General features: G+C 33.3%; 1 protein-coding gene across 2 annotated transcripts in view; it reads right to left on the reverse strand.

Annotated features, from left to right (window-relative positions):
- Positions 1 to 909: 909 nt before the first annotated feature.
- Positions 910 to 16,609, reverse strand: part of LOC124354463 (sodium-independent sulfate anion transporter-like) — a 28,813-nt gene continuing 13,113 nt past the window's right edge. For both annotated transcript variants that reach the window (XM_046804924.1, XM_046804926.1), the window contains exons 4-13: positions 16,342 to 16,537; positions 15,188 to 15,411; positions 14,101 to 14,266; positions 13,744 to 13,908; positions 11,881 to 12,042; positions 7,662 to 7,802; positions 6,901 to 7,046; positions 4,997 to 5,179; positions 4,378 to 4,546; positions 910 to 1,832 (exon numbers count right to left, since the gene is read on the reverse strand). In XM_046804924.1, coding sequence (XP_046660880.1) covers positions 1,714 to 1,832; positions 4,378 to 4,546; positions 4,997 to 5,179; positions 6,901 to 7,046; positions 7,662 to 7,802; positions 11,881 to 12,042; positions 13,744 to 13,908; positions 14,101 to 14,266; positions 15,188 to 15,411; positions 16,342 to 16,537 — 1,671 coding nt within the window. In that variant the 3' untranslated portion in view covers positions 910 to 1,713. The remainder of the gene's footprint in view (positions 1,833 to 4,377; positions 4,547 to 4,996; positions 5,180 to 6,900; positions 7,047 to 7,661; positions 7,803 to 11,880; positions 12,043 to 13,743; positions 13,909 to 14,100; positions 14,267 to 15,187; positions 15,412 to 16,341; positions 16,538 to 16,609) is intronic.

A 16,609-nucleotide genomic window follows, 5' to 3' on the forward strand; every position in this document is an offset into this window, starting at 1 on the left:
AATTACCTAATGGGATTTGATATTCCCTAATTGAATATCTAGCTGTTACCTATCAATATACCTAAAACTGGAAACTCTGGGGTTCCAATTCATGTACAACAGTAGGATTACATTGTGAAGGAAACAGGATTTTTCCGGACATTTGCCATCGTTCATTGAAACAAAAAATCAGTAACACTACGTCTCGAGATATGTAATCTGATTTCTTCTTCAGGTAAATAACTAGCCTAATAAATAATTACAAACTAGGTTAAAATAAACAAATCATACCAAAGCGTTGTGGCACGCCTAAGTAAAAATCACAACCTCCATGTTGTGTGTCAACTTCACTAACTCTAAAACACGCACTAATTAAAAACTATACTCAGCACTAATCATCAAAACTGAAACACAGAATACAGGTCACAATACATCTGCATTCGTCTACCAACCACCTACGACTGAAATAAACTTAGAAAAATAAACTTCAAACAAAGGATTACATCGATTTACGTTTGTTATTGAAATTATCCTTGGCAGTTATTAAAAATAACTCACTTTCAGCCGGCTATATCTCACTTACCCTGAATTATATTGACCTCAACATACGTACATAGTGTGTCGGCATCTAAAGTTGGTTAATTATTCAGTAGAAAACCACATTGTTACCAGATTAAACCCATAAAAATACTACTTACGAATACCGTTATGTTAACAATCCATTAAACACCACTTTTGGTTAGTTTCATTCTGATACCCCGGAATATGTCCTACATTAAAGTGAGTGTTTGTGGTTGGAAACAAAAAGTTAGTCACTCCTTTTTTTGAACTATCGAGTAGAACCTAATTACAACATTTTATTGAAACAATTAAAATCTAAGGTCCACAGAAAACCTGCTGATAAAATAAAATAACGATTTAAAACAATACTCAAGTTGTAACAATATATATTTATTTACAAAAGTGTAACTTCAACTACTAAATCCTTACGAAAGTTAACTATAGAGCGTTCTTTAGTTCGTTTGTAACACATAAAGTGTACTATATTTACATAGTATAGAATGTTATCTTACATTTTAGAGTTATAGACTGCTATACTCCAATACAAGTTAAATCCGTAAAATGGATCTCGAAATACAATTGAAGATTTGGCTAAATCTTTGGAATTACTATATATAATTAAATATATATTACATATTTTTATTTTGGTGATCAAAGCAAAGTTTTATGTTTAATCATAAGGTGTAACTGTTTGATAGTATTCTTTATTATATTTTCAGCAAGTCATACAAATGTTATAAAGTTATTATTATAATGAAATAAGTTTATTTAAAATATAGTTAAAAGTTTAATAAATAATTTAAATTTGTTAAAATTATTTGTAACTGACACAAACCAAAACACATTCTAAATAAAACCTAAAAATAAAAAATTGGATCATACATATAACTAATTTAGTGATAATATCCATGAAAAATGGATTATAGATTGTCTGAAATCCAGTCAAACATCCTGGGAATATACAATTGTCTTTTTTGGGTTTGAAAACTATTTAAAATCTGTTCTTTCAATTTCCAATTACATTATTCAGCAATAGTGCAAAAATGCACTGAAATGCTAAAATTTATTCCATTCTGTTCAAATGAAAAGAGAGCTTTATTTTTCAAAAGCAATATTATATGAGTGATCGGGTTTCTGTAATCAGCAGTTAGCTGCGGGGAAATGAGGGAAATTTCATGTTTTGACAATTCTCATCTCTATGCTGGTCCTGTGATTCTCGGAGTGATCCATCAAGGGAATCACTTCATGGTTGTCAGTGGCTCTCCCCTGCAGTGATTTTGAACTGCGATTACCTGAAAACCAAATACACAGGGCTGATTAGCATAATTTTAGTTACAAGTTATAAATATAATATACATATAATGTCCAGAGTGTCCCACGAAGAGGTTTAAACGTCTAATTTTATATAACTTGCCTATTTATGCACTGAACATTTTGAAACTCTACATAATTAATAAAGTAGGCTTTAAAAATATACTGTGGAAATCAAAGCTCTATAACAGTTGAAGAAACAAAATGACATTTTGCCATTTTGCTTCTTATAAAAATTCATTTCTTGAATTACATGATATGATTACTGCTTTGTAGTTTTAAAGAACAGCTGCTTAATAACGCTCATTGTTGAAAACAGCTGTTTGATTGAATAATATGGCTTGTGCTATAAAAAAATAACCTAATCTCCTACATTACAGTTTTACTGATATTGAAGTTCGAGAAATGGCTTTTAATGTTGAACAAAACGTGTGGTGTTGTATGTGGGCTATTGCTTCTGGCAACATTACAGACGCAATTAGACAATTTCAGGTTGCCTACCCAGGAGTTGAACCACCTAGCAATCCAACAATAACTAAGTGGAAAAATATTTTGTTAAAAACTGGAAGTGTTGTAAAAAAGTACTCTAGAGGATCAAAGTACTCTAGGAAAGAGAAGTACTAGTATGCACATCGATGCTCCGCTCTCCAGGTAAACCAAAGTCACTAAGGAAGGTTGAACTTAAAACTGGTGTTTCAAAGTTGTCAGTACAGAGAATAATATTCAGACAAAATAAATTAAATTTTACAAAATTCAACTAGTCCAAAATCTTCTTGAATATGATTCGGATAGGAGGGAGGAATTTTGTTCTCGTATCATTGAGTTTGATGAACTAGATCCTAATTGACACACTCAAATTGTTTTTTCATACAAGTCGACTTTCTACCGCAATATTGCTGTAAATAGACATAATTGTAATTATTAAAACACCACATTCTTGAACAGACTCTATTCAAAAGGAATTGTTTGGGAGGTGTCAGTTGTGATGGGGTGTTATCTTACGACATTTCAGACAGTACAGTGACTGGGAATAGGCATGAACACGTTTAAAATGAATAAGTTTTGCTTCATTTTACGGTTCCAGAAATGGATCAATCAAACTTCCAACAAGATGGTGTTCCTCCTCATTTCGCAAATCCTGTCAAGCGATTACTAAATTACAACCTTGATGGCCGTTGGATTGGTCGTGGAAGTGATTTTTTTAGATTGGCTACCCCGATCCGCAGATTGAACTATGTGTGATTTCTTTCTATGGGGTTAATTAGAGGAACAAGTTTATACTCGTAGCTTCAATAATGATGAGGAATAAAACAATCAATTGAAGAGGAACTTCTCCGGGATACCGCATAATTTCTTCGAAAGAACTTACGATTCATTTGTTCACGCTGTTATCCGTGTGTCGCTGTAGATTGATTACAGTTCGAATAGTTGTGGACTATAATTGTAGGTTTTTTAATAGGCTATGTTCTAATTTTCTGATTGGAATGCTTTATTTCTCTAAAATATTACAATAAATAGTTTTAAAAAACCAAAAATACTGTTTAGTATAGTTTTTCGAAATGCCACCATTTTGTTTCGTTAGAGACCTAAACATTTTACAATATTTTTAAAACCAATTTAATGAATTGCGTAGAGTTTGAAAAATTTCGGTGCACAAATAGGTAAGATATATAAAATGAAACGTTTAAACTTCTTCGTGGGACACTCGGTATATTAGTTACAATAAAATAGATAAAAAACTGTTTGAATTAAATCTCAACGAAAATCAAGAGAGAAGTTTATAGTAAAAAAGTATTTAAAGCAAATGTTTATTATTTATAAATAATGTAATATTGTTTTTAAACCAGAATGGGGTTTTCGGAGCTTTTTACAGTGCTATTTATGTGTTAATCAAGCAAAACTCTATTTTAAATGTGAAGATTCTTAAATTATTTAATGGGATAAATAGTTTTTATTCTAGAAGGGAATACAGTATTTGTATTTTGTTACATAGCAGGTTGATCATATCAAGTGCTATATTTTGTTTATAATTTTGCTGCTACAACTTTATAAATACATCTCACAAACGATTCTGTTTTAGTTTATTTTGTCTGAATATGTGTGCCAGAGGAATTTTAGCTAGGAATATGGGCATTGAACTTTTGTAGGTGGATTAAATGGAATTTAAACTTGAGAAGCATCACCAGACTATAGACTCTGGGAGGCAAATGTTGGTTTGAATTGTTTAACAACATGACCTAATTTTTAACGAAACTTGTAGAGGAATCGATTGTATATTACGTGGGTTAGCTCTTGGAGTGTTACCTCTGAGATACCAGTCTTAGGAGTGTGTTGAAGTAACCAGTGTAAATTTGTCACTCCTAAATGAATAGCATACTTTTGTAGTTTTAAACCGTATAATGTATTAACGTATAGGTTACAATCAATAAGAACGTTATTTATGCAAATACGCTATTGTCAGACTTTATATCTTTTTATTTCACAACACCTGACTATGATACTGATCTGTTACGTCTCGTGCCTTACCTAGGGGAACGACACCGAAGAGCACGTGCTCGAGCTCCACTTCAGAGTTGCAGCATTTGGCGTTCTTACACCCGACATAATTGAACAGTCGGACCATCTTCGGGGACGCTTCGAGGAACACTATCTCCTGTCCTCTGCTGCTGAAGTCTCTAACGAGACCGGCGAAGGCCTTCGGAAACAGTACAAACATTTAAAATACGGATTTTTTTTTGGCTAAACCATTTTTTATTAAACACAAAGAAGGAAGAATTTTAAAGTTCGATTATTTATCAAACTACTTTGCTACGTTAATTTTACTCAAAACACATTCATGTTTTTCACAACTGATGTTTAAAAGGAAATTTAAATGAAAAAACTTTTTATTCGGATGACTCCTTAGCTGATATTTCCTCTGAAAATCAAAATTAAATAATACTATAGACTATTGCAATACTTTCTCAGACTGTATTGCGATGAGAGAGAAGTAAGAAATGAACTGGAAAGTGTAATAGTATTCTAATTAAAAAACATTTTTAAAGAGATTCGTTTGCGGTAGGATTGAATGTTTAAAAGCTTGAAAATCGTCAGGTTACAAGACATGTTGTCTAGTTTAGATCAGTATATCAGGACTGTATAATACCTTAGCGGCAGAGAAGTCAATGGAGGTGAAGTGGACACAGTTGAGCACCACAGGGGTTACCCCTGCGCCCTTCTCTAGCCCTGCGTCTTGGAGACGGTTACAGATTACATCCACGGCAGGGAAGTACATTCCGATAGTGGGAGTGACAAGGATGTACTCCTTCACTCCTTGCTCTAGGTATACCTGCAGCCAAACATTGCAGTGGTAAGATGTGTTCATGCCTACGTTCATTAACCCATGTAAAAAATCAGTATGGTCAACAAAAATCGGAGAAAAAATAATAAATTGGGCACACGTCTATAAAAATTACTTTACCAAAATAGCAAGAAAACCATGTTTCAAAACAAGTCAATATTACGTTTACTACATATAAAAGAAAGATATTCCGCAGAAAGTTTTTATTACACTTGTTAAATACGTGAGTAGAAATAATTAGGAAAACATTGTCTTTAGAAAAAAAAATTGAAATTTTTTACCGATTTAATTGATTAATATTATTACTAGGAGAATCAAAAATTCGTTTTAATTAGATTGGTTTTATCATGAAATGCTTTATTATAAAGAAATAAAATCACAGTTCTGGAGATTGAAATAAACAAGCACTTAAATAAGGTAACAAGTGATATGGAGGCTGTCGAGAATCTAAAAAGAACCGTCTTTATTCAAATGTTTGAAAACTTATCCAAAGAGAATTCTCAAATATCTGTTGTTTGTTACTTGTTGTTGTTTCTTATCTGTTTGCTGTGCATATCCAACACTTCCTGCATTCTCATTCCTCACGAAGTTCCTAACATTTCAGAGAATTTCATCTCAGAAGAGATTGTGTTATCGTGTCTGTGAAGTAAGAGCACGAAAAACATTCTTTGTTTGAAGGTTATTTTTGACGATGGAAGGATTGTGAAGGATTGTGTTTTCTTGTTTCATTGAACGATGGCAAATGTCCGGAAAAATCCTGTTTCCTTCACGAAAAACATTATTTATAATTACTTGATAACAGAATACTATGTGACATATATTTTATAAAGATAAATCAAATAATATGGTATTCAAAATATTTTAATAAAAATTAATATAATTAGATAGATATTCAAGAAAATATTATTTTCAAAATAATGTAATATTTTGGAAATGCATTTATCCTAGGGGACTAGAGGTTTTTTAATCCAACGTCCTAAGAGGACTAAGGAACTAATTGCACTCAAAGAATTCATGACCACATAATCCTATAACCAATGTCCACATAGTGTTTCTTTAAGAGGCTCAAAAATTCAAATCTCAGGGCGATCAGCATCAATACGGAGATTGTTAAAATGGATTACTTACTACTTTACATAATTTTGTAAAGTAGTAAGTATCAATCAAGTAAAATCAAAGCTACAATGTGAAGTAGAGAGTTTCGTTTTTGAAACAATTTTATTTCTTTACATCTCTCAAAATTTTGCGACAGTGATCAGCATACACATATTGTGTGATACTCACGTAAGAAATATAAAAAATCGATTTTAGGAATTGTCAGACGCCAACTACTTTCACTACTTCTACGTAATTATATCTCATGTTCCATGGTCACTATAATCCTAGTTCGCAACCCTTTCATGTCCTACTTTGAAAACTTTAACAATATATTAGATCAGTTTGATCATCAAATTGTGCAGCTTACCTGCAAACAATTTCCCTTAGTTTTTTTTTCATTGACGTGCAAGGTAATGTGTTGGTGAGATTGGAAAGATGACTTCTGACTTTACGTGCTTTACTGTATAAACCATAACGAGCTCTCTCACCTCCACCAATGCAAACCTGACGTATTTATATCCTCTCCTTTCAATCTTAGCGCTCAGAAATAGTCTCGTTTATATTTATTGAGCATCGTTGTAAGATTTTCTGTATGCAGCAACAAAAAATACCTTTCTAGTTGCGACAGAGATGTGCGGTCTTGCCCATATGTAGATGAGATGACAGACGTTCAGGATTATACCCAGAAAGAGACCCAACTCAACTCCCAGGACTAGACAGCTGATCAGGGTTACCAACACGATAACCATTTCACGCTCTGAAACAGTAGTGCCAACTTAGTGGTGCTTCACTCTATTACCTGCCGACCGTGTGCCTGAGGTTTCACTTTAACATACAGCGAAAGCTTAAAACTGTCCTATTTATAATAGTTTGAACTGGTCTCAAACCCTTTTGCTTCACGTACTTAGATTTTAAAGCCTCGATGGTAATGAAATTTCACGTAGAAAATAATTATAAATTAAATACAAACTATAAGTATTAAAAAATCGTATATTTAATTATATAAAGTTATACTTATAAGGTTTGGCTCTAAAATCTGTTGGAACTTTTTGTAGCAAAAGATGTTTGGATTTGAGATGAATGTATATTTTTAATAGAATTTTAAATTGTGTCTTTTGTTATAGGAAGCGGAACATAAAGTGCGCGGCCAGTAGCTAAACAAAATTTCTTACGAAAGAATTCAGAAATTGTTAAGAAGCTGTTTAGTTATTAATAAATCCTAAAATAATATTATTATTAAATTTATCATATTTGCTGTTTTCTAAATACTTGTTTCAGTACTATTCAGATTTATTAAAATAAACCATAAAAATATGATTACAGCTACACTACAATCCTATACAAATTCTAGAAAAATTAGAAAGATACTCACTGTTGGTGTGCCACAAAGGCCAGAGTATCTGATAGTCTATGAGGAAGAAAACTGCTGATATCAGAACAGCCGAGAGCGTTGCTTTGGGTATCAGATGGAAGTATGGAGTTAGGAACGTGAGAGCTAACATGACCAGCACACCTGCAACACGTGAGGTCACTTTGTGCGGTTTTAAATATTTCAAAAAATATCAACAGTCAAAAACGGAACTTTGAGACATTTCCTATAGGCCATTTTTAGAAATAACATACATGCAGTCATATATTTGCTCCACTGGGTGTAAATGTAACCTGCATCATAAGAATACAACAAGAGGGGAAAAAGCTATGTAACAGTACTGTGACACAAATACACAAGTCAAGCAACATAACATATCAGGTGAACAAAAACCAGCTCCTTGAACGGAATTATGTAATGAAACCTAACACTAAACATCAAAATCAATCCCATCAAAAATATATTTTTAACACAACATTTTGAGGGTATTTATTTTGGAATAGTGTAAATAATTTTTCAATGCTAATAAAGTGAGTATAACATAATTAAGGAAATAAGTATCCCACATCGTTGCTATTAATACGCTGAAATAATAATGTATACTAAACTTATTAGAACTCGATTAACATCCAACATACGTATAATAATGAAAGTATTCTTTTTAAGAAACCAATTTGGAAACATTTCAATCTCAAACAGATAATTGGACAAATATTCAAATATTAAATGGCAGCATTGTGCCTTTTAACACTGTATTAAAGATGAAACTAGTATTTTAGAATGATTTTGAATCTACTTACGGATACATAAAATTGAAAACATTACCTAGAATTCTATATCTGAATGCTTCACCAGGAATTCAACGTCTACATGAAATGAGTATTCATTTGGAAAACTTTGTATTCCTGATTTTCTAACCCTATAGTGTCACAGAGAACAATGGTATGTATACATTAACATTTTACAATGTATTTTACAAGCATTGTAATCATAGTATTAAAAGTGTTATTTTCCGTGTAAGTTTGTCCGTGAAGAAACAATCCAATCATTAATTATTATTCTAAAATCACATTTTCTGGCACATTTTTGTTGGTAAAATTTGTTTGGTTTGAATAGAGTTTGAAGTTTGTTTATAAATTTCTAAACCAGAAGAAAGTCAAGAGGATCTTACTCGTATAATATTTATATGCAGTATATCAAGTCAATGATCTTCCACTTTTGATAAACTTTAATATATCTAATGATATTCATGCCTTATTTCCTGGGCTAAAAGGTTTACTATTCTAGTATATATATATATATATATATATATATATATATATATATATATATATATATATATACAGGGTGTATATTATGTCTGGAAACACCCAAATATATCCTTTAATAATTTAAATATAAATTTGAAACCTCTTACAATCGTGATAGAGATTGGGCATCTACTTTTTGGAACAATGTTTTGTTATGTCACACCAACGGGGGACGTCCTGCCGAGGGTATCGTGAATATTCTTAATGGAAGCCTATACGTTGTGATACATAATTTTAAAGGTAATAGCTTACTGAATTGAATGCCACAAACCGCATCTCAAAGGAATTATTCTATCAGAAAATAGAGCATTTTTAGTATTGAAAATTTACTGATGTTCAACAATGTAATTTTAACATGGTTCTTGCCACGAAATGTGTTACACTAATTTTTTAGCATTTTTTAAATGTTCAATTAAAATAAAATAAACAATTTATTTTTAAGCTGGTTTCATTAGTACAAATTTACCAGTTTTTATTACAATGAATAAAACTTATGAGTCACTTTCTCTGATTACTTTTGAATCTGTACTTGGTGTTTTCCAGTCAGCAGGAAGGTTTAAAGAGACAAAGGTCACTAGCCTATGAGAAACATTATTGTGTTATTAATCATCTGGTCTACAGGTTTCAGTTTGTTGAGCATGGAGCTTTCACTAGACAGGTCTAAGCTTGGGAATTACAAATGGACAAAGGTCATATCATTCCTGTCGAGTTAATCAGTGTCTCTGAAGCATTGCTGTCAACAAGTTATCTAATTACAGTAGTTCAGTTTTTATTTGGCATTTTAATGGAATTGTCTGAAAGAGAACGAATTACTCTGTTGATGATGCGAGGATATGCCGATCGTCAAAGATCTTATCGGGAAGTTTGTAATTTGTTTAATGACACTTTCCCAGAAAGGAATCCCATAAGTGTTTCAACAATATCAAAAACTATTGAGCGTTTTGAAATGACAGGGAGTGTACGTAATCGGCCAAAGTCGGGTAGGATACAATCTGCAACAGATGAAGAACATGCACTAGATGTTTTGCAAACATTTATTGAAGACCCACATACATCGCTCAGAAAAGCTGCACAGCAACATGATATGCACCCTATGTCTGTGAGTAAGATTTTGAAAATTAATAAATACAAACCATTTAAAGTTCATTTAGTCCAACAGTTAAGTGAGGATGATTACGACAGAAGAGTTGAGTTTTGTGAACTTGTGATGCGCAAATGTGATGACAATAGAGATTTTCTGACCAACATACTATTTTCTGATGAGGCAACTTTTTTCCTAAATGGCAATGTTAACAGGCACAATTGCCGTTACTGGGCTAGTGAAAACCCACATTGGATTACTGAGTCCCATTCACAGCAACCACAAAAACTGAACGTATGGTGTGGAATTTTAGGTAACAAAATTGTTGGACCCGTTTTCATCAATGGAAATTTAAATGCCGAACTTTACTACAATATGCTCCAAAATGAAATAATCCCAGCTATTCAAATTGCATCAGGAGAATACTTTGATAATGTATGGTTTCAGCAGGATGGTGCTCCACCCCATTATGGGAGACAGGTAAGAGAGTATTTGGATTTAAGGTTTCCTCATAAATGGATTGGCCGAAGAGGAGAAATCGAATGGCCTCCAAGATCTCCGGATTTGTCACCAATCGATTATTTCCTATGGGGTCATTTAAAATCCAATGTTTATAGAAGAAAGCCTCATAATTTGGAAGACCTAAGAAACAGGATTATAGAGGAGATTGCTTTGATAACTGAAGAAATGTTAGGCAACTCTGTCGAATCATTTTACACAAGATTGGCTCATTGTCAAACCGTAGAAGGAACACAGTTCGAACAATTGCTTTGACACCAAATGCAGGTAAAACGTTTGTTGTAAGACTTTTCTAACAGCATACATTATTTTTTATTTGTAATAAGAAATCAATAACATAAGTATTTCCATAATTGTACTGTAATAAAAACTGGCAAATTTGTGCTAATAGAACCAGCTTAAAATGAAATTTTTGTTTTATTTAATTGAACATTTAAAAAAATGCTAAAAAATTAGTGTAACACATTTTGTGGCAAGAACCATGTTAAAATTACATTGTTGAACATCAGTAAATTTTCAATACTAAAAATGCTCTATTTTCTGATAGAATAATTCCTTTGAGATGCGGTTTGTGGCATTCAATTCAGTAAGCTATTACCTTTAAAATTATGTATCACAACGTATAGGCTTCCATTAAGAATATTCACGATACCCTCGGCAGGACGTCCCCCGTTGGTGTGACATAACAAAACATTGTTCCAAAAAGTAGATGCCCAATCTCTATCACGATTGTAAGAGGTTTCAAATTTATATTTAAATTATTAAAGGATATATTTGGGTGTTTCCAGACATAATATACACCCTGCATATATATATATATATACACACACACACACACACACACACACACACACACACACACACACACACACACACACACACACACACACACACACACACACACACACACTCAAATATGAGTGGTATAATGTTAGCTAAAGAGATTATTAGGATTTATGATTACATATAAGATGAAAAGGCTCAAGTTAAATGTGAAGTGTTGAAAGAAAAGTAGATCTCCTGTCGTAAAGATAAGTCTAATGCCTTGAGCCTATGAAATGCTTCTGAGTAACTAAATTTATTTCTAATAAAATTATAGAAAGGGAGAATACAAAGGATACTCATCCACGATATAGTTCATCATTTGCCTGGCATCTATACAATCTTCAGCCTGTCACCATATTCTCATGCGTGGGGATGCAATTAGTATGTAAAAAGAAATTAAGTTCTGTAAATTCTCTGACATTTCTGGCTAGGAACGAACAAAATATTTTAAGATAAAGATAAAACTATTAATGAGGTAAAGTGGTACCAGAATAAAGTCCCGCCAAGGGAGTGCGGATGCCGCTGGCACTGGCTACGGCGCTGCGAGTGAAGGCCCCGCAAGTCGGAACTGACTGAAAAAACGACCCGAGGATGTTGCAGAAACTGAGGGTCAACATCTCCTGGGTGGCATCTATCGTTCCTCCAGTGACTGGAACACAGAGGTTACGATTGGTACTCAAAAACTATCCTTGTTGTTAGAGTAGATCAGCTGTAGCACTCAATGCAATCAATAAACTATTGATTGAAAAATGAAGCATAAGGTTAAGATCTTTAAAGGGTATTCAAACATAACACATGATAAATTCAAACAAGGAAACTTTGATGAAAAGGATATTTTGTTGTACCTATATAGTGAATAGCTAACTTTGAAATGTGACTCGACATGTATTACAAATATTTTAATTATAAAATAACAGGAAAAACATGTTTGTACTTAGAAAAACGGCAGTTTCTTTAACAGGAAAATACTTTAAGTTAGATTTGAACATATAATGAAATGATTGGTTGGAAGAATTTCTCATATTTAAAAATATAACTAGATTTAAATTAGGTTGATACGTGAATAAAAGGACACATGAAAATGTTTTTGAGATCAGGGAAGAAGTGACGCAGTTTAAAGTACAGATAGACGTTGCAAGCGGTCTAATCTTATATTTCATTTTTAATATTTTATTAAAAGACAATTTTCTATTATTGTGCAATTAATACAAAGTTATCGGAACATTTATACGACTTCACGAAAAATGAACAAGAATGACTTAATTGTGTTCTCACGTAAAGTATCATGTTGGAATCGCTGTTAACTACAAGGTTCTACACCTTGTCCAAGCAACAAAGATGGATTTATCCATACCTTTGTAAGCATGGGGTAAACTACACCTTTAGTCGCTTGCACTGCTTGAACAGTCTGCAGAATATATACACACTCCATGGGACGAGCTTTAGATATTGCGTGTTAAAACTTAAAAAAGAGGGGAAGTCAGGAGGTGGAATCCCAAATAAATATCGTTTACGGGGACCTCCTGGAAAGTGTAACTAGCTCTGACTGTGTTGATCATCGTCATAGCATTATCTTGCAGCCTATCAAAACCCAGTTGGGGTTTGGTCTCACCAACGAGACGCCTCTATGATATTCTACCTTGGCTTATTCCAAGATTTTTCTCTACATTCCTCAGGTTTGCTCTTGTCTGATGTTCCCATCTCATTATTGGTTTTCTTGTTTGGTCTCATTTCCTCTGTTCTTCCTTTCTACGCTCTTAGAATTACCGATTTGTCCTCACTTCTATTAGCCCAGCCATCCGAATAAGTTGATATTCCTCTTAATTCTAATATTTAGGTTAAGTAACTGAATCACTTTGTATTTACTAAAACAACAGTCGAAAATTTACTATAATATTAATTTGAAGATTGCTTGAATGGAAAAATACCATTGGTTGAACATAAAACAAATAAGATCAGAATAATTGACAAACTAGCATATATGATTACATATATTTTATAATTTTTCGAATTAGGCTTCACTGAAAAAAAAATTTGTAGACAGTATTAAAGCATAAAAATATAACATAAATTTGTTAAAGGGGCAATTAGAGTTATCTTATTCACGACTTACGCGGCCGATATCGTAACTAACATTAAAGTCTCCCGGTTCACATCGTGTCAAAACATTGCTTACTCAATTAACTTCTTGAAATATTTCGACCTCGGTGTGGAGAGCCATCTTTAGTTAACAATGTTATGACGTGTGTGAATCGGTGTTAATAAATTATAGGTTAGTATCGATTCCAAAGTATTAAGAGTGTGTGCTTGCACCCGTTCACATCATCTTAAATGTACACATTCTACTTACTGAATGCTTTTGCAATGGCGACATTAGCTAATACGGCGATGGTTGGAAGGATAACAATTCCCATTCCGAGCTCCTCCATCACCTCAGGCACTGTGTAGGTGTGGTTACCCAGAACAGGAGTGAGATTGGGAAACCGAAAGGGTGGCAAGCCTGGCTGTACCGCTCCTTTCAACATTACAACATACTAGAAATTAATGGGTTGACAACGTAACCTACAGAATATAACATACCCTAATATATTAGCTAATCAAATTTAATGTTATCGAATCTTCAGTGTGCTGCATGAATTAACACTACCTGAGCTTGGATAATGCTCAGCATTTGTATAGAGAGACCAAACCGAGACCATGAACTTACTTGAAAGACTGAAAGGGACACGACCTACGGTCGTCTCATAATAATAAGCGATGCTGGCTGAAATAACGACAGCAATGAAGTTGCGAGATATAGACAGTAACCATAATGTCTTTTTTATCGCTTGTTTCGTAGTTGTATTTCCCTCAATTGGAATGTCTTTCAATTTCTGAAACAAAAAAGTGGCAATCATTGACAATTTGAAATGTACAGCCTGTGGCAAAATTTAGTGGATCGTATAATACAGGGTTAAGTCTTATAGTATGCCGCAGTTCCTACTCTGGCCTTCGAATGGTGCTGAGAACAGCGAGAGAGACTTCTGTGCTCTATCATGTCTGTGCTATAATGCTAGGGGGACTATAATATCTTCTGGAGATACTGAATATTAAGAAAAAACATAGAAGTCCTCAGATTTTTCGGATATGGAAATTTTTGTTTGTTGAATTTTCACTCTGTCGTGCTTGATCAATGAGTAAAATCAAACCGTTCAAAAAATCTAAGCAACATTTTTTTATTGTGGGAGTCACTCATATCTACACCGCACTAATCCTTTGACTAGCCGCAGTCAACAGCACAGTAGAAATTTCACAGATTAAAATTTCCAAAACAGACCCCACATAGCCCCAACATGTATCACTTTACAAAACGAGATCTTGAAAAAAACTGAGTATCAACACCACAGCCTAATGGATGATGATAACCTTCATGTTATTTTACGTACTGTGACACTAACTAAGGCATTAATAAAATGATCCAATCTGTCAGCAGTTTTTAAGATGCCAGTAGTAGTTTACAAATACCAGGTTTACAAATATCGAAATAAATCCCTTGTATGAAAGGTATTTCCCAGAACTTTTCATTAACATTTTCTACTTATACATTGAAATAGTTCGAAATTCTGTAGACGAATGGACAACAAATTGTTACCACAATCTGAAAGAGCAAGATGTGCTTAAATACTAGCTATTCATTCCCTAAAATCATTAAGAAACATGAGTGAACTTTCTGTTGAAACATTTGACCTTGCGATCATCATCACATCAGAGATGATAAAAACTAAAAATGACTAGATGATGCCAAGAGAACTTGCCCTCATGAGGAGAAGAAAGACGATGCAACCCATCCCAAGAGAGAAGTCTGCAGTTAACTTAGTCTCTTTGATGTGGAGTATCAACTGGTACACGTTGTCATGGAAACTGCAGGACTTAAAGCTGACTCCCAGAATGCCTTTCACCTGTGATAGGATGATGATAATGGACGTGGCCGATTGAAAACCGGAAGTCACAGGAATGGAGATGAAGTCCAGTAGAAATCCTGAGGAATGCAGCAAATTAAGTTTAACGGAATCGGATTGGAGTAACATTGTAGTAAAAATAAGCATTTACATTTAAGATCACTTGCATGTTACCACAGCTATGTGTTTTTTTTAAATAGATGATTTTACAAAATTATGGAATTGAATGGCAATAGCGACATTATACTTTAGTTGATCATAAAATAATCATGCACAAATGTAAGGAATTCTGAGTTAACAATATAGGATACAATTTTGCTCAGAATTTATCAAAAATGTATGTACGAGATTAGATATTGCAATTTATTTGTAATATGTTCCTTTTTAAAAAAACAAACGAAATGTCTTTCCAATGAGCAATAATAATTATTTTATGACATATTTCTTCTTGGTTTAAACATTTGTCTCAGTTAAAAATTTTAACCATGAAATTCGTTACAAAATACAATTTAACTGTGTTTGAATCTTTTGACAAAAATCCATACTTCCGCCCTTAACAACAGTGTTCATGGCATTTTCACTGTATCACAAAACCTGGGGATTATTATCTGGAAAATAGGTAGGTTGCCTCATAGTTCCTCACAGAAACACCTCTCCGAAATTTTCCATATACCGAAAGGCGGTTACTAGAAATTGATCTGAGAATATACCTGGTTTCATTTTTCTATTTACAAATGTTAAATAAGTAGCAAAGAGCCTGATATAAAAAGTGGTTTACGTGATATTATAATTATGTTTTATAATATTTTGATGAGCAAAATAATATTACTGTTGGAAATATTTTCAGATGTTGAAGCCATCTTCTGCTGTGTTACACTGTCCTTTATCGAAATGAAATAGAGTAGTTCCTACAAATCAGTGGAACTTAAACTTGGTACATTATAATCAATCTTAAAAATTGTAAAAAACTTCATACCAAAAAGTTGTAATAACCTTAATACAAAACTCACCAAGCTTGAGAACCCCCATGAGGAATTCTACGCAGCCGACGAAAAAGCAAAGAGCGACAACGAAATCCGGTGAGAGGTGGCTGGTGTACTCTGCCGTGAGCAGGGCCATGAGCGAGGTTGGCCCGATTGATACCTCCTTGATGGTCCCGAACACGATGTACACGAAACATCCCATGAAGGCTGAATTGAGACCATACTGTGGAGAAAAATCAGTATCTCTTGTATTATTTTGCTTATATACAGTAATATTTTTAATATGAATCAATGA

Source organism: Homalodisca vitripennis, chromosome 2 (assembly GCF_021130785.1).
Source record: "Homalodisca vitripennis isolate AUS2020 chromosome 2, UT_GWSS_2.1, whole genome shotgun sequence".
Lineage (NCBI taxonomy): Eukaryota > Metazoa > Arthropoda > Insecta > Hemiptera > Cicadellidae > Homalodisca > Homalodisca vitripennis.